The sequence below is a fragment of the Rattus norvegicus genome, chromosome 6 (assembly GCF_036323735.1).
Source record: "Rattus norvegicus strain BN/NHsdMcwi chromosome 6, GRCr8, whole genome shotgun sequence".
In the NCBI taxonomy this organism is placed as follows: domain Eukaryota; kingdom Metazoa; phylum Chordata; class Mammalia; order Rodentia; family Muridae; genus Rattus; species Rattus norvegicus.
In genome coordinates, this window is record NC_086024.1 from 94,048,389 (window position 1) to 94,072,604 (window position 24,216).

General features: G+C 41.0%; 1 protein-coding gene across 2 annotated transcripts in view; it reads right to left on the reverse strand.

The window, feature by feature from the left end:
* Map4k5 (mitogen-activated protein kinase kinase kinase kinase 5) overlaps nt 1-24,216 on the reverse strand; it is a 92,865-nt gene that overhangs the window by 28,310 nt on the left and 40,339 nt on the right. For both annotated transcript variants that reach the window (NM_001192016.2, XM_006240180.5), the window contains exons 5-15: nt 22,349-22,404; nt 20,449-20,496; nt 20,323-20,365; nt 19,178-19,250; nt 16,830-16,961; nt 15,527-15,589; nt 13,702-13,783; nt 12,699-12,815; nt 8,774-8,852; nt 2,007-2,065; nt 886-953 (exon numbers count right to left, since the gene is read on the reverse strand). In NM_001192016.2, the coding sequence (NP_001178945.1) occupies nt 886-953; nt 2,007-2,065; nt 8,774-8,852; nt 12,699-12,815; nt 13,702-13,783; nt 15,527-15,589; nt 16,830-16,961; nt 19,178-19,250; nt 20,323-20,365; nt 20,449-20,496; nt 22,349-22,404 (820 nt within the window). The remainder of the gene's footprint in view (nt 1-885; nt 954-2,006; nt 2,066-8,773; nt 8,853-12,698; nt 12,816-13,701; nt 13,784-15,526; nt 15,590-16,829; nt 16,962-19,177; nt 19,251-20,322; nt 20,366-20,448; nt 20,497-22,348; nt 22,405-24,216) is intronic.

Consider the following 24,216-nt stretch of genomic DNA (forward strand, 5'->3'; position numbering starts at 1 on the left):
TATCCATTTTAAACTTAAACTTTTATTTATTAAATTTATGTGTATGTATTTATACCATGTGTGCAATTGCTTGCAGAGGCCAGAACAGGGCATTGGCTTCTGGGGGTGGGCATGACGGGGATGACACAAGTCCTCTTCACTGCTGAGCCATCTCTCCACCTGCTTTCCCCTTCTTATGTTTCTCCATCCTTTCTTCCCCAAATACCATTCTTAATGAATGGGCAGCAGCTAGCTTTGACCCACAGGATACAGTTTGCCAACTCTATCTACTGGCCAACATGGCTCTATCAACTCAGCTCTGCTGGCCTAACATGGGGACCCAGAAGTCTACATTTTCAATGAATTCTCCAGGTCACTGAAATGCACAAACACATAAACAAGTCAGTGGCTCACTGAGGTCAGCCCCTCAATCACTGTTGAATAAAGACAGGTGAAGTATGTGAAGAGACTCCCATTACAGAAGCAGAGCAAGGGCTTCCTGACCACCCTCCAGTATTATTTCCCAATGACATCTTTCAATACATCAGCATTACGTACAATATATTCGGACTACAACAAAAACTATGCCAGGAATGGTGGCACATGCCTGTGGCCCCAGCACTCTGGAGGCAGAGGTAGGAGAATGGCTGCAAGTGCAAGGCCAACTTGGCCTAACTAGGAAGTGCCAGGCAAGCCAGGGCTACATAACATGGTCCTGTTGCAAAGCAAACAACTGAAAAACAAAACAATGAAGAAGATACCCCCCCCCCCCCATTTAAAAGCATTACTAAATAGTTCATGACATTTTTGTCAATAACGTAAGTTAGAGCTCTAACTGGTAACTTTAAGACAAATCTCCATCAAAGCCGTTCACATAATCAAGTTATTAATAAGAAAGCCACTTACCTGCCTGTATTTGCACCATCGACAAAAGGATTCCAATGTAATATAAAGTTTGGTTCTGAAGATAATCCCTGTGCAGATCACAGTGTTGAGTGTTACTTTCACACATTAACTAAGGTAATATCACACTTTTGATTTACTAATTACAGATCAGCCAAATTATCTGGTTCAAGAAAAACCCGGATGTTGTGGCTGCTAGTTACCATGGCATCTAATCGGTTTTATGCCTCCACAATTTATTCTGTCATTGGACACATTTAGATCAATGACTCATTATCATCTGAACTTCCTCATATCTACTAAATATAGCTTTCAATCTGACAAGTAAAAACAAAAACAAAATAACCCACAAAAATTTTATTTGCATAACTACTCCATTGGTCAAGACAATTAAATAATCCATTTAATGTGTATGAAAAACGCTGATGCATACAGAAATGAGCGGCAAGAATGCCATTAAAATCCACTAGGAACAGTACTTATATTGACTGAAAAACAAAAGAAAACAAGAACAATAAAAAAGTAGCTATTAAGGAACCGTCTATGCTAATCTTAACAATATCTTACTTATTTAGTCCTATATAAAAAGGATTAAATATACAGTTAATTTTGAAATGATGTCACTTTGGTGTGAGGACATATGCCTGCCACCCCAGCACTAGGCAGCTGAAGCAGTGGAGGACTACGGCGATTGGAGGGCTACACCATGAGTCCCCTCACAAACAACAAACGAAGCCCATGAGGCTATAGTAACGAACAGATGCTAGAACTCACAACAAGTATCCCACCATCAGCCACGTGCCCAACCCCACAGATAAGACACCTTAAACAGGACAGCAGTGCAAATGTGCTTCCTGAAAATTCAAGAGAACCAGTAAGGACAGGGTTAAGGGCTGAGTCCCAGTCGGAGTTAAGTAATTCATGTGCACCCAGAGTACTGGGAGTACTCGGTCAAACCACATGGTCTGTAGTACCACCAAAGTGCCTCTATAGATTTCTCACACTTCAGAGTGTGAACTGGATTAGTAAAGTTAATATGTTAAGAAAAAGTAGCTACTTTATTTCCTGAAATATATCTTACTCTTAAGTTTTCTCAAACATGAAAATGTTTTAAAGTCAATTACCATTTCATCCCGGGCTTCTGTTTCTTTTCTTAGAGGAGGTTCAAACTGTAATTTGTCAACTGCAAAATATAGAACAGATGCATAAGTGTATAAAAATACATACACACATATAAAGTCATCATCTTACATGGTTAGTTTAAGGGATGAAATGAGAATGTCCGCCATTGAGGCACAGGGGAAAAATTTCTTATTCCTACCACACAACATCTTTATATCCACCCAGATAAAGTAACAATCAGAGAGAGTCCTCCCATTTTCTAGGCTTAATCCTTGGCTGAGACTAGGAAATTTAAAAAGTACTTTTGTTACCCCACCCCAACTGAGGACTGAACTCAGGGCCTTACCAGGGCCTTACCAGGGCCTTAAGCGCTCTACCACTGAGCTAAATCCCCAACCCCCAAATTTGTGTTAAGAGAAAACATTTAAAATTTATTGGAAGTAGATGACAAAAAACAAAACAAAATAAACAAAACTTCAAAGATTGCAGATGCTGTTTTGAGATGAAGCAACAGCTCTGTGGTGAAGAAACCTAGCAACATTCTGCACGATCCCCTAAGGAGCACCACAGGGCTGTCAGAGCGGAGCTCCTCCTCTACGGCCGCTTTCTGCCTGCAGGTTATTTGAGCTCATCAGACCACTTTCAGAATTACCCAAAGTATTCAAAAAGCAATTTCTTTTAGATGAAATGGTCTATAACAGAGAAACATTTTCATTACCTACTTCAAGCTATTATAACTTTAAAAATTTTAAGAGACTAATGTGACTAAAAGGCTGAAGTTTTTTTTCAACATTTACACATATAAGATTTCTAAATGCAATCTTAGCTAATTGCTGAAAGGCTTTCAAATAAAGCTAGTTGTATTTAATCTTTAAAAACAAGATGTAAAAAGAAATATGAACTGCTAACGTAATTAATTATATGGAGCCAAACAGTAAACCATAAGCTTTCCCTTGTTCCCCCCTCCTCCTCTTCCTCTTCTTCTTCCTCTTCCTCTTCCTCCTCCTCCTCCTCCTCCCCCTCCCTCCCTCCTTCCCTGTCCCCCCCACCCCTCAATGGCCTGTCACATAACCCAGGCTGGCCTGGGATTCACTATGTGCAGCTTAGGCTGGATTCCAACTCTGAGCCTTCCTCCTGCCTTAGACTCTTTAGTGCTGGGGGGTGGGGGGGGAGTAACAAGTGTGTACAACCATGTCTGCCATAAAATTTTTGGCCCATGTCTGCCATAAAATTTTTGGCCCAAGAGAGGAAGACATTTCATAAAATGTCATCTATTTAAAGCAACAATCTAAAATAAAAGCCACTATTCATTAGTAACAGTTAACATGGGGTTGGGGATTTAGCTCAGTGGTAGAGCGCTTGTCTAGCAAGCGCAAGGCCCTGGGTTCGGTCCCCAGCTCCGAAAAAAACCCCAAAAAACCAAAAAACCAAAAACAGTTAATATAAACTACAAATGTTTTTGAAAGGAGATTTGTTTTTATTTTATGTGTATCAGTGTTTGGCCTCCAGGTGTGTGTCCAGGATCCTGAGGGATCCACTGGAACTGGAGTTACAGGCAGCTGGGTCGAGCTGGAAGATAGCACTGTAAGCAAGGGACAGTCTTAGCACAGCCTGCAGTATGAGGACAGACGCCTGAGACTCTGCCCAGAAGAACCTTGTATAAACAGTCTAGAGAGACAAGATGGGAACCTTAAAAGAGTCAGCTGCCTGCCAGGTCATTCATTCCTCAAAGGAAGAGGACAAAATTCAGATGCTCAGTATGGTGTTAGCGTGACCAAGATACAAACAAACAAACAAACAAACAAACAAACAAGTAAAGATTTAAAACACATCCTGGATAAAGTTGAAGGTAGAAAACAGGAGTCAAAGACAGCTGAGGAAAAGAAACAGACAATATAGGTGATCAGCAGACAGGATGTATCGTAAGAGCACTTAAGAGAGAGACCTGGGTGAGCAGACAATCTCAACACAGAAACTGAAATTATATGTCTAAGTATGTGTTTATATGTACACGTGCAATCTGTGCATGACTAAAATTTACATCTGAGAATCACTGTACCTGACATAAAACTCACTGAATGGCTTAACAGCAGAGTGGACACAGGAACAAGTTCCTGTCATGTGTGGATGAGAAGGTGCGTAGAAAGAGCAAAGCTGCAGTCTGCGACCAGTGTGTTCACAGTAACACGACTCACACGTGTGCAGAGCAGACCATGCAGGCATTTCAAAGGAGCAGCAGCCAATGAAAAGCAAGGACCCACACACCTAAGCAGCTTACTGTGCCCCAGCCAGACAACAGAGCTGAGTCCAGTGGCGTAAACTGTCTATGCTGAAGGCGGCTCCTCTATGTGCCTGGATAAACAGAAACCCGAGCCAGGGGCAGCATGTTTCCTGACGGTCGGTCGGGGTTTAGTTCAGCGAGGAAGTTTAATAGGCTTCACTGTCATTCAGGCAAAGGATATAAAATAAGACACTTTAGACTGGGGAAGTGTAAGAAGCTTGTAAAGCCTACTCAACTTGTTTAAAACTTTCATTTATTTGTCTTAAAGAACAAAACAAAACAAAAAGGCAAGGGTTTCACCAAGCCATCCTTTGTCTCAAACTTGTGAATTCTGAGGTTATGTGCCACGATACTAATATGCCTATATCTTGGTCAGAGAGAGAGGGGGTGGTGGAATCCTTCCTGGCATTCACCATCCGGGAGGAAAAACAACAAATCCGAATGCAAAGTCTGGAAGGAACGTGATTTCTCCCAAGGATATTCTGCATGTGTCACGTTTCATGTAATGAGTACTCTCTCTGAGCTCCACGGCTCTCTGAGAAGCCGCTCTTTAAGTCAGACTGTCAGGAACCTCCTGTGTAAGTCTTGCTCATTACAGTGAATCACTGTATTATGACTGGAAGATCTAAGTCACTGACTCAAATGCAACCCAGACACCAAGCTTCAAAGGAAGGCATTCCTAAACATAGGGCCCAGCTGCAGGAGGCCTCAGTCTGCTTCCACAGCTGAGCCAGAGCTCCCCTCACACACACACTGCTTCGCTCTGAGTCACCTCAATTCTATTACTCCCATTGTTTTGTTAGATATGACACCCCATCATTTCTATGGTATGTTTTATGTCACTGCAAGGAATTAATAAATATTAATTTGTTGAACTATTTCTTTATCCCTGGTCAGTTTAGCACAGGATCTGTTATGGCTTCAATGTGAGATGGCCATGAAAATCCATGGTTGCCAGCTGATGGGCTCACAGGGCTGTGACCTCAGAATGGATTAATTCAAGGTTGAGTACGAAATGGAAAGGCGACTGGGAGATGAAGGACAGATGAAAGGCGGGGCCTAACTGATGGTCATTGGGGATTGTGCACTCTAGCTCATCTTACTTTCTCTGACTTCTCATCCCATGTGGGTAACAGCTTTCTTCCATGATGGACCTGATTATACTGTTCTTCCTCAGTGCAGGCCCAGAAACAACAGAGCCAACTGACCATGGACTGAAACTTAAGAGACCATGAGCCAAACCAAATCTCTCTTCCTTTGTTTGCTTTAGATTCTTTGTTATATCAACAGTCAGGTTCAAAAATTATTCAGGCCTACTAAAAATATAAAGAAAGAACACATAGAGTGATCATAACAACCCAATACAAAATCAACAGAATGGATGTGTCGTAATATACTCATCAATGCAAGATTTTGCTAGTCTGTATTCCTACACGATGGTATGAACGACTCTCAGATATGGCTGAATTAAAGAGTCTACTGTGTCAAGCTTATTTGTGTAAAAGTCAAGAGCAGCTAAAAAGGAACCTATGTGACAGGTATCAGAATACTGACTGGATTCAGGGACACAGTGGAAGGGTACGAAGCGTGACAGAGCGAGGCGAAGTCTGAGACTGCAGCGGTGTTCTGCACGGTGAGCTGGAGGGCAGTCCGCAGGGGTGTACGTATATTTAAATTTCACCATGTGTCACATATAAGAGTTGATCATTTACTATATGTAAGTTACCAGCTCAACTTAAAAAAAACAAAACAAAACAAAAACCCTGAAGCAAAAACCAGAATAGAACTGAAATCTATTCAGCAAGCAAGAACAGAGCCATAAAACATCCCAGTGTCTATAAATGTTTAAATGTAAAGTGAAGAAAATCGTCAGTAAAATGATTCCAACTTCCATCTGAGGCGAGCTCTGTGAAGATATCAGCACCCATCACAGATGGCCGTGAGCCACCGTGGGGATGCTGGGAATTGAACTCAGGACCTTGGAAGAGCAGTCAGTGCTCTAACCACTGAGCCGTCTCTCCAGCCCAGGAAAACCTACATCGTGACCATCACCAAAACAAAACAAAACAAAACAAACCAACTCCCGGCAGAGGCGGCTCTTTAGCTAAGACTGAGCGTCATAAAGATGTCAGCTCTGGGAATGTATAATTTAGTCACACACTAGTGAAAATAAACTTTAAAACTAGATAACAAGACTCTAAAATTTATTTATATAACAACCAGATATAATGAAAACAACAACGATGTGTCACCTGGACAGTGAATGAAGAGGAGCAGAGGAGAGACAGCCTGACAGACCTCAGCAGAGGTAACACTCCCAAGCGTGCTGCGCTGGGGACCTAGTACCACAGTATAGATGGTATCTGGAATCCATGAGCAAAGAGATCACGAGTGTTAAGAAATGGCCCTGAGCCAAAAGGGCTGAAGCAACTGACTGCACTGAAGCTGGCCCTGCTTTGCTCCTAACTTCATGTCGATGGGGTAGGTATCTTATCTAGAAAGTGTAATTGCAAACTATGAGACACCACAGAACGTGCTTGTGCAATTTTGGAATCAGTGTTAAGATCATTTGTTACTCTTGCACCCATATGGTAGCTCACAACCACCCCCACCTCCAGGTTCAGGGGTCTAATACTCTCTTCTGGCCTCTGCAGGCACCAGTTGCACTCATGCTGCACCTCCACACATGCGAGCAAAACACTCATGCGCACAAATAAAAATGAATATATTAAAACAAAGACTAACATAAAGAGCAAAGTCTAGAAACAGAGACAAGTCAGACAACATTAGCGGAACACTATATGGCTGCACAGACAAGTACAGCTTCATCCAAGAAGGTGATGTGTGGTGTCCCAGAGCACAAAACCTTCCATAAGACGCAACAAGGCTCTGGCAAGATGGCTCAGCAGGCACATAACGGAACAGATGACTTTGGGAAGGAGACAGCACGCTGGGCAATAGCGACAACAAAGACATCGAGTCTGGAGTTACTACTCGCTTATCCATGACACGTCCTGGTGAGCAATGGCTAAGTAAGGGAAGGCATTCTTCTAAAGAGCCAAGAACACTTGGTTTGAAGAAAATGGACTTAAGCTGGGGGTGGGGTTGGGGGGGTGGTACACCCTACAGTCTCAGACTCCAGGGACCAAGGAAGGGAAGTCACTGAGTTTGAACCTGGCCTGGGTAATGTAGTCACCTTCCAAAGAATAAAAATAAAATAAAATGTAGACAGTGATTTAATACTTATCTGTAAGAATCCTAATTGGTTCGAGTACCTAATGAACCATCTTATCTCATTATGGTTAAAAATCTATTTGTATTGTTAGTCATGCATCTCACTTTACATGGAAAGAAATCTTGAGACAAATACACGTCTAAGTCAGCAAATCCATATCCAGACTTTTTTTTTTTTTGAGACAGGGTTTCTCTGTGCAGCTCTGACTGTCCTGGAACTCACTCTGTAGACCATGATGGTCTTGAACTCTAATAGAGACCTGCCAGTCCCAGCCTCCTCCAAGTGTTGGGAATCAAAGGTATGTGCTGCCATCACCCAGGCCTTTAAAACTTCTAATTTTTTTAAAATGCAGCTGAGGAGACAAAGGCAGTTGAGTATAAAATTTTTGTCTGTTTATGACCAATTCATTAAATAAAAAAAATCAAAATTCTACTTTAAACATTTGTAAAGAGTCATCTTCACATTGATCTAAAATATTTAAAACACACCCAAACACCCAATAATAGACTATCTTCTACAGTATTAAACACCCACTAATAAGACTATCTTCTACAGTATTAAATACACATAATTCAATGTTCAACATGGAGTGGAGTTACAAAGCCAATGCCAAAAAACAGAAAATGTTTCTCTATAATGTAAAAGTATATTGTTAGCCACATGAAATACTCATGGGCAAATAAGAAGGCAGAAAAATATTAACAGTGGGATGGCTGTAGGTTATATGATAGTGAGCAATGTAAATTCTCTATTTCTTATTTCTTGTAAATTTCCAGCAATGGGCACAATTATCTTCATAATTAAAAATAAGAACAATTTAAAAACAATAACCAACATAATTCCAGGAAAACTAGAAAAGCAACCTATACTTCTTCCAGTGTAGTCTGAAACAAAGTGTTTAGCCTTGATTAGTCTAAGATTTTTTTTTTAACAGCCTACTAAGCTCTCAACACTCATTGGCTTTTCTTTTTTTTTTTTTTTTTAAGATTTTTAAATTTATTTTATGTATATGAGTACACTGTAGGTATCTTCAGACACACCAGAAGAGGGCATCGGATCCCATTACAGATGATTGTGAGCCACCATGTGGTTGCTGGGAATTGAACTCAGGACCTCTGGAAGACTAGTGGGTGCTTTTAACCACTGAGCCCTCTCTCCAGCTCTAGTCTAAGATTTTATAATCCCCCAAAACATAAGAACACCCAGATGAACCCTCCAACACCACCCCTGAAAAGTGTCTAGTAAGTACGTACAGTTTATTTCTGAAGCTGTCCGTTCAGCTCTGGAATTCCTGTTTGTTGATCTAATGGTATGACGAATGATTGCGTGAGGCTGTGAATATAAGCATAACATACACACTTAAAATTTCAGCGGCAAATAAAAGGTTAAAACTTTTCCTTTTAAACGATTGCTTATTGACAACTATAAATATCTACTAAAACATTTCTAAGGAAAACAACAGCAACACGAGGAACGACAGATATGGTAAACGCGTATTCAGTTATCCCATGGTTATGTCGTGAAAAACTCTGAAGGGATTCGAAGTCAGACAAACCTTGTCTGCAGAGCTCTGTTCGGGAAGACAAAGAATACGACTATGTTCAAAGTGCCAATGGTAGTGCCATTTATTAAGCAGAGAAATACTGCTGAACTCTGGACAAGAAGCCGTTCCTCCACGCTGCCCTGAAGAGCTCAGAGGCTCGGCACACACTCCTTTCGGGGCCTGAACTACAGCAGGCGTCGGCTGTGCAGAATTTGGAGATGCACTAGACATAGAAGGGATCACACGATAGGAGTATCTGCAGGAAGTGCGGTTTGGCGGTTACTTGACAGCACTGACATTAGGTAAGATGGGGGAACTGTGTGGACGGACTGCGGAATTCAGATCATAAATGGCCTTGAATGTCAGATGATAACTCTTGATTTTTATTTTTTGAGCAGAAAGAAGTGTTTGGAGACTAATGCAAGGGAGTGGCAGCACCAGGGACAGCTTTAAGGGGTAATTTTGCAGGTGGATAAGGATGCAGTACTAGGGGAAATACTGGCGAGTTCATTAGTTCAGAGCCTGGGCTCTTCTAGAGGACCCAGGAGATTTTGCAGCACACACAAGGCAGCTGGCTCATAAGCATCTGTGACTGCAGTTACAAAGATCTGCTGCCCTTTCTGGTCTCCACAGGCACCAGACACACATGTGATGCACAGACATACATGTAGATGACAACAACAACAGCAACCGACAGCACTGACACGCACTTAAAGCATGAACATTATAAACTACCGAGTCATCTACGACTCTCACCTCTCAGCGTAAGCTCAGGCTCACCTCAAGCTATGCCTCCAGCTCAGCCCTGAGCTACCAAACTTCTGATGCTCGTCAGTTACTGATGCCTCTGAAAGTGGCTGGTGCCATACAGCTGACGTGACCCGCAGACCTGGGTTCACGGCGCTGTGGAGAGCCAGATGTATCCACCCTAGAGGCTCCTCCTCGGCCACCTCGAGCTCCACTCCACACTGTATTCCCGATCTGATTTTTGAGCCCGTTCTCACTTCCATCACAGGGGCTTAATGTTCCTACTTGAATACCAACTTCATTAATCCATACTCTCTTCCTCATCATTGGTATCCGATCTTCCCTTTTCTCCCTCTCTAGTGTGTATCTGATAGTCTAAGATTTAAGAATCTCCTGGGACTCACATCTATATAGGCCAAATTCTTCCCCTACAACCAGCATCTAACTCCTGACCTCTCCATATGGAAGTTGTTCAGTATAAAAGTAAACGCATCCTTCGTTTCCAAACTTGACTTTGCTCATGTTTGCCTCAGGAAGTGGTTCTATCCCTCAGGGCTTCAAACTGAGATCTGGCGGCAGTTCTCTTCCTGGCCTTCCATCACTCACCGTGTCTCACTCTGGATGTCATTCTGGTGACTCTGAAGGGACTGTTAACCCTATCCTGCTCCTCCTGGTAGGCAGCTCTTTAACAGGCCTTAGTCTACAGCTTTCGCATGGTCAGAGAGATGGTCTGAGGCTTTATGTCCACGACTTATCTCCTACACCAGCCAGACTGAGCTGTCTTTAGTTCCCCAAGGAGTATACTTTCTCTATTACCACCAGGCTTTCAAAACATGCTATGACTTCTCTCCTCTATCCAAGTTATTTATCATTGGACTGGAGAGTTGGCTCAGCAGGCAAGAACAGTGGCTGCTTTGGCAGAGGATCCAAGTTCAATTCCCAGTACCCACGTGACAGACAGCTCATGACTGTCTGAAACTCTTCTAGAAGATATGCCACCCTCTTCCAGGCAAAACGCTTGTACCCAAAAAATGATAAAATAAATCTGAAAAGCAAAACAAAACAACCAACCAACCCACCCACCCCAAACCTTATTCTTGCTCTTTTCTAATTCTCAGTCATCCTTCAAGCTTTTGGCCTTCCTGCCCTATCTGTGGTATTCCTCCACAGTACCCTATATTTCCTACTCTGTAGGAACTGTCAGATCTATCAATTTTGTGTTGATGTTTCTGCATCTCCTTTGAGACTAACCCACTCTCTCTGGATGCAGGGACGGGGTCAGTCTCACATCACCATACCCCATGATATGATCAAAGGTTCTGGGTTTCAAGGACTGGAAAGAGCAGCATATCGCTAAACTAACAATCAAACAAAATCCATAAAGCACTCAGCAAGTAGGTAGAAGGAGGGAAGCTCAGGGGAGGCCCAGGGGAAGCCCAGGGGTTTGTATCTTTGCATAGTTAAAGATCAGTTGGGAATTAAGTAACCATTCATGCTGTGTTAAGTTTTAAGTTATGGGATTAATCTGCTTGCTGTTTTCAGAAAGGTTTTCTACAAAGTAGCCCTTATTTGATTAGAACTCACAATGTAACCTAGGCTGGCTCTGTGTAATCCTCCTGAGTCCTTGGTTTACAAGTTGAATGTCAATATGCCTGCCATAGAGTTTTGTTAATCTTATTTTTAAAAATTATATTTATTTATGTGTATGTATCCTTGGCTACATGTATTCACATGTGGAGATTTGAGTGTCTGGAATTGGACTCAGGTCTCAAGTTATCAAGCCCAGTTATTGTAAGTCCCTTTACTAACCATTCAGCCATCTTGCCTGCCCAAGCTGTATTAATCTTAAGGCTACAAACAGTGGTCTCAGTATTAGTGTGTGTAGGGAATTTATGCGTGGCTGGTTTATTTAATGTTTGCAGTTCTAGTTAATTTAACATCAAATAAAATTATATAACAGGACTATAATTTTAAGAAGCATTAGGAGAACGCAGATTGTCTTTTAAAGATTCTATAGAACAATATAATATATAGGGCTATAGTTTTTAAGCACTTAAATAGAACAATGGTACAGTCAATGAGCACAAAGTCCCTTATTCTTAATTTACATGTCGTGCTACTGCATATGGTACTCTCAAAATAATCCCATCATGCTTTCAGAGAAGACGTGCATGGTAACAGAATAGCTACATATGATTATACAAGGAACAATACTTATGTAAAAGTATTTTCCCATTGAGGATTTCAACTTACTGCTTTAGAATTACCGATATTTTGTTAATATACATAAATGGGAAAATGAAAAAATGACCAACTCCACTTATAAGGAGTCTCTTTTATGAACTTATATGCACAGGTGTTGTGTCTAAACCTTTCCTTCTTGTTCCAAAACGAAATTCTTAAAGCCTCTGTTTCCTAGGCAACAGATGCCATTTCTGTATGTTCTGAGGAAGATACATCTCACTGTAAGCTGAGAAGACCTGGGAGAAGGCCTATGGAGCTCTAAGCATGTGTGTGAGAGTGGAGAAGGATTTCAGAACTCAGAGAACAGGATTAGGAAAAGCCTTAGCAGGCTATGATTAAGCATGTACACAGAATGTTAATTTTTGTGGTTCCATCCTTTCTAACTAAACTGAAGTTGTAAATAAGAAAATAAACTCTTAACTGGGGTGCCGTGGCTCACACCAGTAACCATAGCACTTAGGAGGCTGAGACAGGAGGACACCTGAGAACTCAGGGTTAGCCTGATCAACATACTGGTCCAGGTCAAGCTGGATCCTGCGAGACCTTGTCTATAAAGCCAAAATTAAATGAATAACGGAAATAAACAGAATACAAGTTAAAAGTCTCTGAAAATTCTCAAGCATTTGCCTGTATCCCATTCTTACCTCAAAGTCATCATCGTCACCCTCACTGTAGTGAGCATGGTTGTCTGGATTGTTCACCTTGTCCAACAGTTCAACCGCGAGGGCCCGAGACAGACCTGACTGCCCAACAAAAGTGTGCTAAGTAAAAACCAAACAAATAAAATTTCACAAATGTGCCATCACACATTTTAGCTTAAAAAAATGTCATTGTGATTTTTAAGTCAGTAACTTGTAATCAGAGATGAGCAGTGGGCTCTGCATCGGATATGGAGGAAATCACCTATGATTTCCTGCGGTCGTCTATGATCTTTACAATCACCTATGATCACTACGATCACTATGTATGATCGCCTATGTATGATGATTTTAGATCAGATTGTGAACCACTTCTTTATGTACAGCTAATTTAATCTAAATTATACTGTAAACTATTACCAGCTAAATGATGATGTTCATTTATGTATTATCCCAGTATACAAATGAATACTGTGGGGTGTTTCAAAACAGTAAGAGAAAAAGCATGTTATATAGTCACATTTAATTCAGTTAAATTATAGTTTTCTTAGGTTGCTGTACTAATTACTTTCTCATATAAAGGTATTTACATATAAATGTAGAATACATTAGAAGTTTGCATAAATTAAGAAAGCAACTAATTTTAGATGATAAGGTTTTGGAGAGTATTCTAAAAGGCTGGGGTCATCAAACTGTAGTCTCAGCAAAATCTGTTGACTTGCCTACTTTTGTAAATAAAGTCTTCTTGGGGGCTAAAACTATGCCCATGTTTGTATCTATGGGTACTTTTGTGTCACAATGGCAGAACTAAATAGTTGTGACAGAAACTGTACAGTCCGTATGCATGCATGTATGTATGTATGTAGATAGATTTGGTCCCTTACAGAAAGTTGGCTGATCCCTGCTAAAGACATGAATAACAGCCTAAGTTTTACAATGTCTGCTTTTGTTGTAGTGGCAAGTCTAGCTGCCAGGAGCCTCAGAACCCCTCTATGATCCAGTGACTTACAGTCAGAAGCCTTTCAGCAGTTGGTCTTTTCTTGGGGTTTTTAGTTAGTGCTATTTTGACAAAATTATGGAATGTCGATGACCTTCAAATAAAAAGAGACAGTATAAAAACATTTCCCTTGTATTAGTTTTCTGCTGTTAGTACATACAATCAACTGAGGAGTAGTTAGAAAATGAGAAACAACGTTCTGCTTTTTCCTTAGGCCTCTTAGTTCCATACAGGCCAAAAACCTAAACATGAAACACGGCATATCCCCTGTACACGTGTGCAGCTGTTTTGTCTGTAAGTACCGTGCAATTAAACAGCAACCGTAATAGACAACTTCAAACACCGCTCTACAGACAGAAGTCGGCGGGCCGTGTCTAAAGCATGATTTAAGGTCGTCCTCTTTCAAGGTGCATTTACAGAGCATTTTTTTTTTTTTATTTCTATACTGAGTTGGATTACATGGAGAGTAGAGAGACTAATACAAGACAATTTAAATTCTAAAAGAATTTCTGGAACTCATAATGAAAGGGCAAAGAAAATGGAATGATTTTAGCAACTAAAAGGGGTTCCCTGCTACCTGCATTGGTAAAGCAGGGAGAGGGGGAAGCAAATAATAAAAATAAATAAATAAATAAATAAAATTAAATTTAAAAAAGGAAAGAAAAGAGAAAGAATTCTATCTTCATTACTAATAACAAACAGGCTTCTTTCTGACAGTGTCAAGATTCCACAAGGGGAAAATAGCTTAAGAACCACAGAGGTTGCCATAGTAACTAGCCAAGACAACACAGCACATCTCAGCAGAGAAATGCCTCACTGTTCTGCCTGTGGTGACTTGTGAGAGACACTCAGGAGAAACAGTGGGATAGAGTGGTAGGGAGTCTGATGTTAACAGTGTCTCTGGAATCTGACCATGAACTTAATGCTGATACACAATACTCACTGTCCCTGAGTGAATATTAAGGTATTCTTGTCACAAAGCCTTCCAATTCCAAAATGCTAGGAGGTTGAGGCTGTGTCAGCACAGAAAGGCACACTATAGGGTGACTTGCCTGTTGTTCTTGCCAGCACCTTACCCCTAGATGAAGCTGTACCCCACAGGTTATGACACATAAAGCAGTTCAGAGTCTACTGGGGTGGGGGGCTACTAGAATCTGAATTTTACAGTATAGACAGACTGTCGTATCAGAAAAATAAATGGACACACACATTCGGATGTGTATAACAGACCTCCAAGAAATCCATACACCTATGCAAGAACTGTGTTTGTGATATTAGAAACCTTTATTTGCTGGTTTACTTTATAAAATGTATGCAGATTTTAATCAGGAAAGTTTTCAGTTTTTCCATCTAACACTCATGAAGTCTAACGATGGCTGCAAAAGGGAAAGGATTAAGATGAAAACTAGCAGTGCGTCCTTCGCGCACTATGGAGAGAGCCAAGACCAGAAGGACTGGTTTGGGTGTCACCATATCTGGGAAACGTTTGCAGACATCACAGTCCAGAGAAGATAATATTTAATTAGTGAAAATGAAAAACAGGGCAAACAACAACAACAACAACAAAAACCCAAAAAACGTCCCAAACGCTTCAGATATTCCTTTCCAGCCCTCCCCTCAGCACATTTCTTTCACCCCAGACAGCAGTACAGTGGAGAGTGGCTGATGGTGAACAGCAGGGATGACTAGAAAATAAACCTGGTCCCTTGCCACGTGCTCAATGAGGGACAGCCATGCACACAGGGTATGTCGCTCATCGCCTGTGCGCCCCCGAAGTGGTCACTGAGAGCATAAGGAACTAAGACAATTCTACAGCACTGTGTAACCTGTAACTCACCATTTAGTTTTGTCCTTTAGCTTTGGAGGCTGGAAATTACTTTTTGACATTAAGAAGAGAGCCCTGAAATAGAAACTTCAGTTAGAGGCAATACTAGACACTTTATCATTGCAATTAATAGTCAGACTGAACATTCTGTTGTAAATTTGTGTAAGACTTCCTCATGGAAAGGCACTGAAGACATTGCTTTGGACATAGAATTTTTTTTTAAAAGATTTATTCATTTTTATTTGTATGAGTACTCTGTAGCTGTCTTCAGACACACCAGAAGAGGGCACAGGATCCCATGTAGTTGCTGGGAATTGAACTCAGGACCTCTGAAACAGTAGTCAGTGCTCTTAACTGCTGACCCATCTCTCCAGCCCGGACATGGAATTTTTTGATATTTATGTTTTGTTTTTTGACGACCCCGCCGGTCAAACCCTGGACTTTGCACAAGCCAGACAAGCACTTCTGCTGCAGTCCTTGGCTTTTTTCATGTTTTGGGAAGGTTCTAGAATACTTCTGCTAGCTTTAAAAAAGATCTTTAATGTCAAACAGGGCCTTATTCACAAAATAAGGCCGTAAAATGTACACTTCCTTACCACAGTTACCTGTACAGCTCATAGTACAGTGCAGGCATATTTATGTAATTGTGTATTTGCTTATTACACAGCACTGACACATTACTTTAAAATTAAGTTTTAGGTTTAAGCAAAGCCTAGCATTTATAATTACTCTGGCAAATTATATCCATTTCCTGATATTATTTGGACAATAAATTCTTATACTATCTTACTGTTTACAAGCTAACCTACAAGAGTGCTCTATGAATTCACCTTTGAGAGAGGAAGGAGAACTTGCCCATGAATGTATGTGCAGTGTATATGTGTGAGTGTTCGCCCCTGCCCATGTGTGCAGTGTTTACCTTTCACCTGTGTGCAATGAATGAGAGCGTGCTCGCCCTGCCCATGTGTGCAGAGGGCTGTCTTCCTTTACTCTTCTTCATCTTATTTTGGGAGACAGGGTCTCTCACAGAACCCCGGAGCTTTGTTTTGTCTAGAAAGGCTGCCCAGTAAAACTCTGGGGATCTGCCTGTCCCCGACACCCCAGCTTTTATAAGGGTGCTAGGGTTCCGAGCATAGGTCTATAGTTGTGTAGAAAGCAGCCTCCACAGTGAGGCAGCTCCCCAGACCCGAGCAGGTTACACGACATTAGTTCTGAGCCCTTACAGTACTTTACTAGTGCGATACACGTGAAAACGAGCTCGGAACCCCGAGGAATCAGCAGTTCATCCCCAACGTGCTGTAAATAATGAGAACACCTCATTGGATGAAGGTCAAACATAGGCGGCTGAAGTTCTCCAAGCTCGATGGCTGTTATCCCGACTGCCCAGATATCACAGAGCTGGTTGTAGCCGCCATTCTTTTCCACCGCTGCCACCTCTGGAGCCATCCTAGACGGATCAGTGAGCACAGCACTTGTTATTTTCTTAAATGATGTAAAACACGATACTCTTTGTTATGTTCATAGATGGAAGAAGGAACGAAGCCTTACCACCCTGCCCCATTCCCCTATTTCATTTCTGGTGGCTAGAGATGGCTCAGTGGCTAGGTGCACTGGTTGCATAGGGATTCGCCAGCACCCCAGCTCCAGGGGATCTGAGGCTTTCTTCTGACCTCCATGGGCACACATGTGGTATACTCATGTACATGCAGGCAAAATACACACACGCACACACCAAAAACCATAAAAAATTAAAAATTAAGGAAAATTCCCTATTTAAAAATCCTCCCTTCCTCTTCTGAATCCTGCGCTCCAAGAACACTGTTGCTCTACTCCAGTCTGTGTTAAGGAATGCTAACACCTGCAGGCCAATGATCCCAGAGGAGGGGAAACCTCGAGAAAAAGCCAGCAGGAAGCTGAGGGTAAGGTGTGCCTGCACACATCAGAGGAAACCCCAGCAAATGCAGGGGGCTGTGGAGAGTGGAGGGCACAGTGGGACTCACCTGTGACGCAGACCTGGGAAGAGCCACACACAGCCTGTTACTGTTTGGGACGAGTACAGAAACAGAGGAGCCCTCTCTTGTGTAAACACATTACTAAATTTTAGTAATTCATTTTACAAAAGTGTAAATCTGGTCTGAAATTAAAAAAACATCTTCACAACTCAGGGCTCAGGGAGTCTGGAAACTACATTGAAAACAAACTGCCAAGGTAGGGTCCAGATAAGAACCACCTAACTTTTATACAAGTGAATTCAGAATTCCTTGTGAAAATGGGGTGGACCCACTGAAAGACATAATTATGGAGGCAGCTTAATCAAAAACTCACGGCACCGTGAAACACAGTGAGAGGAGTGAAACCAGGCAGGCAGAGGTGTGGTAGCAATCCCCTGTAACTATAGCCCTTGGGAGGCTGAAGCAGGAGTTATCTCGAGTTCCAGGGCAACCAGAGCTACAAAGAATATCATGTCTCAATAATCACCACCCATACCCCCCTCCCCGCACAAAACAAAATCCAAAAACCTCAAAACACACGGTGATCACATGAGGTGTAGGTGACACTACCCAGGGGACATATGGGCACATTGAGACTATGTAATGCTGACTGGCTGTGTCCAGGCTGGCCTAACACTCACAGACTGTGCGGCACCATGCCCAGCTCTATTTTACTTTCATATTTAACTCTATCCTCTGGAAGAGCATCCAGTGCTACTAATCACTGAACCACCTCTCCAATCCCCTTACACAATTTATTTTGGCATTATTTATAAGGTATAGAATTACTTTAAATTACTTTCAAAATAATAAATTAGCCAAACACCATATACAAACAAACCCAACATTTAACGCAAACTTTGAATGTTGTCTGCTATGGTGTTCACTGCACTATTTTAAATATTAAGCGATTCTGTTGCCTTTTTTTTTCTTTTGAGTCAGGGTCTCACAGCCCAGGTTACCCTCAAATTCACAGCAGTCCTCTTGTGTCAGCCTCCCGAATTCTGAGATTACAGGCACATGTTAGGCTCACACTCAATGTTTAATGTGAGGTCTTCTATTATACCTCAACAGAAGATTGGCAGTGTTTTAGAGAAATTACTGTGGTAGTCACCAGGCCACACCACACATGTGGGGCTGCGGGACACCAGCATCAGATGTGTAGGTTTTAACAACGGGAAGTATAGTCCTTGATTAAAACCGAAGATTGGAAGAGATACAAGAAGTCTTTCTTTTGAGAACTCCATTTTTCTACATAGACCTTCATCGTGCTGGATGCTATGAAGAATCAAAGTCCCATAGCACAATCAAGCCCAGGAAAGTATCCAGTAGCACTCAGGTCTCTTGGCCATTGGTGGTCATTTGTATTATCAAGAATTAAGGTTCAGATCTGCAAGTGAAGATGTGTGGATGGAGGAATGTACTGTGGGACACACTGTGACACACTATAGCTTCCACAATGAGTTGTCTTCTGTGCCTGTTTGTGGATTTTTTTGTTTTAGGGAGGGAGGTTGCATGGGTTAAGGGCAGGTATGAGGGGACGGGGACATGAGTGATACTGAGGTGCATGATGTGAAACTCACAGAGAAGCAATAAACAGTTAAAAAGCAAGAATTAGGGTTCAGTGCAAAGCATGAAGAAATGACAAAGGACTATGGCAATATGGCCTCACCAGTAAGGGGTGCCGATGAAGGACTTCCTCTTTGCAATGGTAGCTGTGATCTTTGCAGCCACACCAAAATCAGCTGGCAAGGGAAAAAGAGCAGAAAATCGGTTGAGTTCTTTTTGACACAACTAGCATTTTTAAGTTTCACCTTTGGCACAGCATCATTAATATTTTAGGTATTAATGTCAAGAACTGTGCATAAATTTAGTACTAAGATCTGCCCTTACTTGGTTTGTGACATATTCATTAAAAGACAATTTCCTAAAATTTTATTAGAATGAAAAATGTATTGTATTAGGCTAATTAAATTATTTTAATTACAAGCACAAAGAAGTTAATTGGGGGGAAAATGACAAAACTAAAAACATGCAGAAAACATACACCTGAATTCTAAAACAGTACAAGGTTATTACTTTGTTGCTACTTTTTAGAATATTTTCTTATGTACATAAAATTTTATATTTGTTATTAAACACGGTAATTGTGGAAGTTTGAATATGCTTGGCCCAGTAAGTAGCACTATTAGTAGGTGTGGCCTTGTTGGAGGAAGTGTGTCACTGTGCGGGCGGACCTTGAGACCCTCCTCTTAGCCTCAGGGGAGCCAGTCTTCTCCTGTCTGTCTTTGGATCAAGATGTACAACTTTTGGCTCCTCCAGGTCCTCGTTTGCCTGGATGCTGCCATGTTCCTGCCTTGACAATAATGAACAGAACCTCTGAACCTGAAAGCTAGGTTGCAGGTTAAATGTTTTCCTTTATAAGAGTTGCCTTGGTCATGGTGTCTGTTAATAGCAATGAAACCCTATCTAAGATAGTCATAAAAATTAAATATACTATTTAGTTCATTGTTGCTATTTAATATACCAGATTACTCACATATTTTCATAAATATTTATGATTTGCTGGAAAGTATTCCATGGGTTTGTATTTTTCTACCATAAGTAACAAGACTGATAGCTTTATGAATAGGACTTTCTTCACCTAAGAGATTTTCTGAAGTTCAGGAGAGTTTTCTCCTTTAGGAATAAAATAGGTATCACAGGTAATCATCATTATGATTATATATATATATACATTATATATATATAAACCTATTCAAACTTAAATATCATTTAATTTTCTTGATAAAAAATTAAGAACTCAAAATAACATACCTAACTTTACATCACCATGGTCTGTTAATAAGATATTTGCACCCTAAAACGAAAGCACAAATACTATTAACTAGCAACATACAATTTCTTTCAAAACTCAGCAATTTGAATATATTGTGAACTTACTTTGATATCTCTATGCATTTTGCCTTTAGTATGCAAATAAGCAAGACCCTGAAGTTAAGAAAAAGAATATGAGTTAGAAAGACAGCATAGAATGTCTACCTGAGTTACTGTATAAGGAAAACTAGACTTCTGTCTGCCGTGGCCTTCTGTCTTGTTTCTTGAAAACCACTGTTTCATGTATTTTGCTGAGTTTCGTGTACTGTTTTGGGTGGTATTATGATTGCTACTCTGTGTTACTTCATTTTGACCAAATGTAGAAGTCTATTAGCTTTGCGGAAGTTTAAAACTGGAAGAGGTCCGGGAGGTCACTGTGGAAAGCTCTGTTTCACACGCAGGGAACTAGACTCATACAGCAGGCCCTAGCTACTGGGTCTGACTGTAAATCCAAAGGGCTGATCTGTCTCTTTGGTTTAGCATCCTATTTGCTACTTAGAAAAACAATGAACTTCAGAAACTAAAATATAAAGAAAACTAATTTGTCGATTCTTTGCTATGAACCCATGATTAGGTTTTTATATATATATACATATATATATATATGTATATATATATGTGTGTATATATATATATATATATTTTTTTTTTTTTGGTTCTTTTTTTCGGAGCTGGGGACTGAACCCAGGGCCTTGTGCTTCCTAGGCAAGCGCTTTACCACTGAGCTAAATCCCCAACCCCTATATTTTATTAAACACAATATATTTCTATTAGGTTTGTATTGTGGAAAAATACATTTCGAGTCATTTCTCCCACTTGTATACATGGATTTAAACAAACAAAGATTGAAAATATTTGAGAAAAACATCTACTACTAATATACATGCAGACATCCTTGTTATCCCTGAACAGCAGTAACACAATGACTCAGGCAGCATTCATGGCTCATGAGCTCTGTACTGTAAATGATTTACAGGTGATCTCAATGATCAAGGGGCGGGTGGGAGGTTATGTGTGACGCTTTGCCATTTTATATGAAAGGTGTATAGCTATAGATCTATGTACTCTTGGAGGTCCTGGAAACAATCCCTCATGGACACGAAAGATGACCTCAGGTACAGAGGCGAATTTACCTGCATTCGTCTCACCGTAGACTGGGAACAGCACGTCTTGCAGCACAAGGGAATGACTGTGTAACTGACTAGAATATTTCCTGGACCTGATCAATCTAGTTCATTTTAAAATTAACAACTACATAGGCGCACATATTCTACATAGAACTACACAGAACATTGATCTCACTTCTAAACAAACTACACAGTCAAGGAAGCAACACCCAGTAAGCGTCAGCTGTGACCCTTCCCCAAGCCTTAAAGCAGATGAACAATATTGTTAACACCAATTTCTGCAATGAGTAATCTTTCAGAGAACTGGAAAAGCAGTGTAGAGATGCCGAGTCTGGAGTAAAGATACACTTAGTATATTAAACTTCTCCCAGGCGCTGGAGTGAAGAAGCACAGGCCTGCTTGCATACGCTGATGGAACTCACAAAAGGACGCTCTGCTACCAAGACCTGTATTAATGCCACGCAGAACAACATCTGGCAAATGCCCAATTCTGTAGGAATGCTCTGTTCACACCCATGAAGCTTGAGGGGAAAGTTAGACACCTCCTTACAACTGACAACTCACATTAAACAATGCCAAGGAATAGCTTTCCTCAGCTCGTGCCACCCAAGTATCCTACCACACAGGGCCATCTACACTTCAGTGCCATTGTGTCCTCAATATCTGCCTGAATAAATCCTTGCAAATCACCCATGAGGAAAGCACTAACTAGCTTTACACACTAGAGCACCCAGGATGAACTGGAGAGCACTGTCCTACTCTTCAGCTTTTGGACGAACCCCATTTTACAGTCACTAATTGTCAAACGGCCTTTCTAGCCACTTAAGCAAATACAGTACCTGTAAGGTCTCTCTGCAGACGTAGGCTATTTGCAGTTCAGATAGTGGTCCAGTAACTAGAGAGAGAACAACAACAAACAACATATTGTCATTAGAGGTTAACATTATAGAATGATAAAGCAGCATATAACTTCTGCATGTACCTTGGATGCCTTCTGACTAAGAGGAGACAGCATTTGCATAGCTAAGAAATGAAACATACACTGAGAATTTTAAAGTCAAGTCTGAAAATAAGAGATTTATTCCCAGACAGCTCTGGATAGTGAGAGTGTAAAGTGTCCATTATGTGTAAAACTTAATGCAAGTGGCACAGGCAGGTCCACAGAGAACTAAGACTGTAAGCTTGGTTCTCACAGTCAAGCATGGCTGACCATGTTCGTGAATTACTTAATACAGAGCACTCCTGACCCCCGAGATCATGCATATGCAGTGCATGTGCACACAAAACAGTGCATAGTCACAACACAAGATAATATAAAAACCTTAAAACTTAGTTAGAAGAAGCCATTTGGGGGCTGGAGAGATGGCTCAGTGGTTAAGAGCACTGGCTGCTCTTTCAGGAGTCCTGAATTCAATTCCCAGCGACCACATGGTGGCTCACAACCATCTGTAATGGGATCCGATGTTTTCCTCTGGTGTGTCTGAAGACTGCTATAGTGTACTCATACATAAAACAAACAAACAAACAAACAAACAAACAAACAAAAGTAGCCATTTGGAAACTAGTCTAATGACTTCTTTATCCTCTGAACCTTTAACATTTCCTCTTATTTGTAATAAGTGTTGACACTCTCTGAAAAGTATATGCTTTCAGGGGTCAAGGTAATCTTTCTAGTACAACTCTTCACATAGCTCTCAGAATAGGGGCACCTGATTCAGAACCTTACCAAAGATCAAAAGAACCAGATTATTTATGGAAAGCAGATCTTCCTCTAACATGAGATATAAAATCCTTATGTCAGTATCCAATCAGGAGCTTCTGATCAGTGCTTTTTGTACACGAGAGGAAATAGGAATGCTGCCTGCCAGTGCTAAGACCCAAACTTGAGCGCCATGACATCTTTGCATGGGGAAATACCTCAGCTTTGTTTAATTTCTGACTGATCACACCAACTCCCAAACAAAAGTTTGATTCTTAGTAAACTGATGAAATAGCGATGTAAGGAGCGATGCCACTTTGTTTTGCATGCACACGCACACACGCACATGCATGCACATGAACATGTACACATGCACATGCACATGCACGCACACAACTATCTTTCTGAACTAAGGTCTCATTACGTGCATAGGTGCATGGAACTTGCCACTCTCTGGGTAGATCAGGCTGTAAATCAAGCTCATAAGAGATCTGCCTATGTGCATACTTTTTTAAATTTAAATTACTGTGCTTTTTAGTGTAGTACTTAAAGGAATAATACTCCTTATACTCAACTAAAAACAAGTAATCAAGCTTTATTTTTATTTTATTTTTGGATTTTTTTAAAAAATGATTTATTTTCCCCACCCTTTCTGTTATGTTTATTATTTATTTATTTACTTATTTATTTTATAGGAGTACACTGTTGTTGTCTTCAGACACACCAGAAGAGAGCATCAGATCCCATTACAGATGGTCGTGAGCCACCATGTGGTTGCTGGGATCTGAACTCAGGACCTCTGGAAGAGCAGTCCTTAACCGCTCTTAACCACTAAGCCATCTCTCCAGCCCTTATTTTTGGATTTTCAAGGCAGGGTTTCTTTATGTAGCCTTTAGTGTGCCAGAACTAGCTCTGTAAACCAGGCTGGCCTCAAACTCACAGAAAAACTCCTGCCTCTGCCTCCTGAGGGCTGGGATTAAAGGTTTGAGCCACCACTGCCCTGCTCCA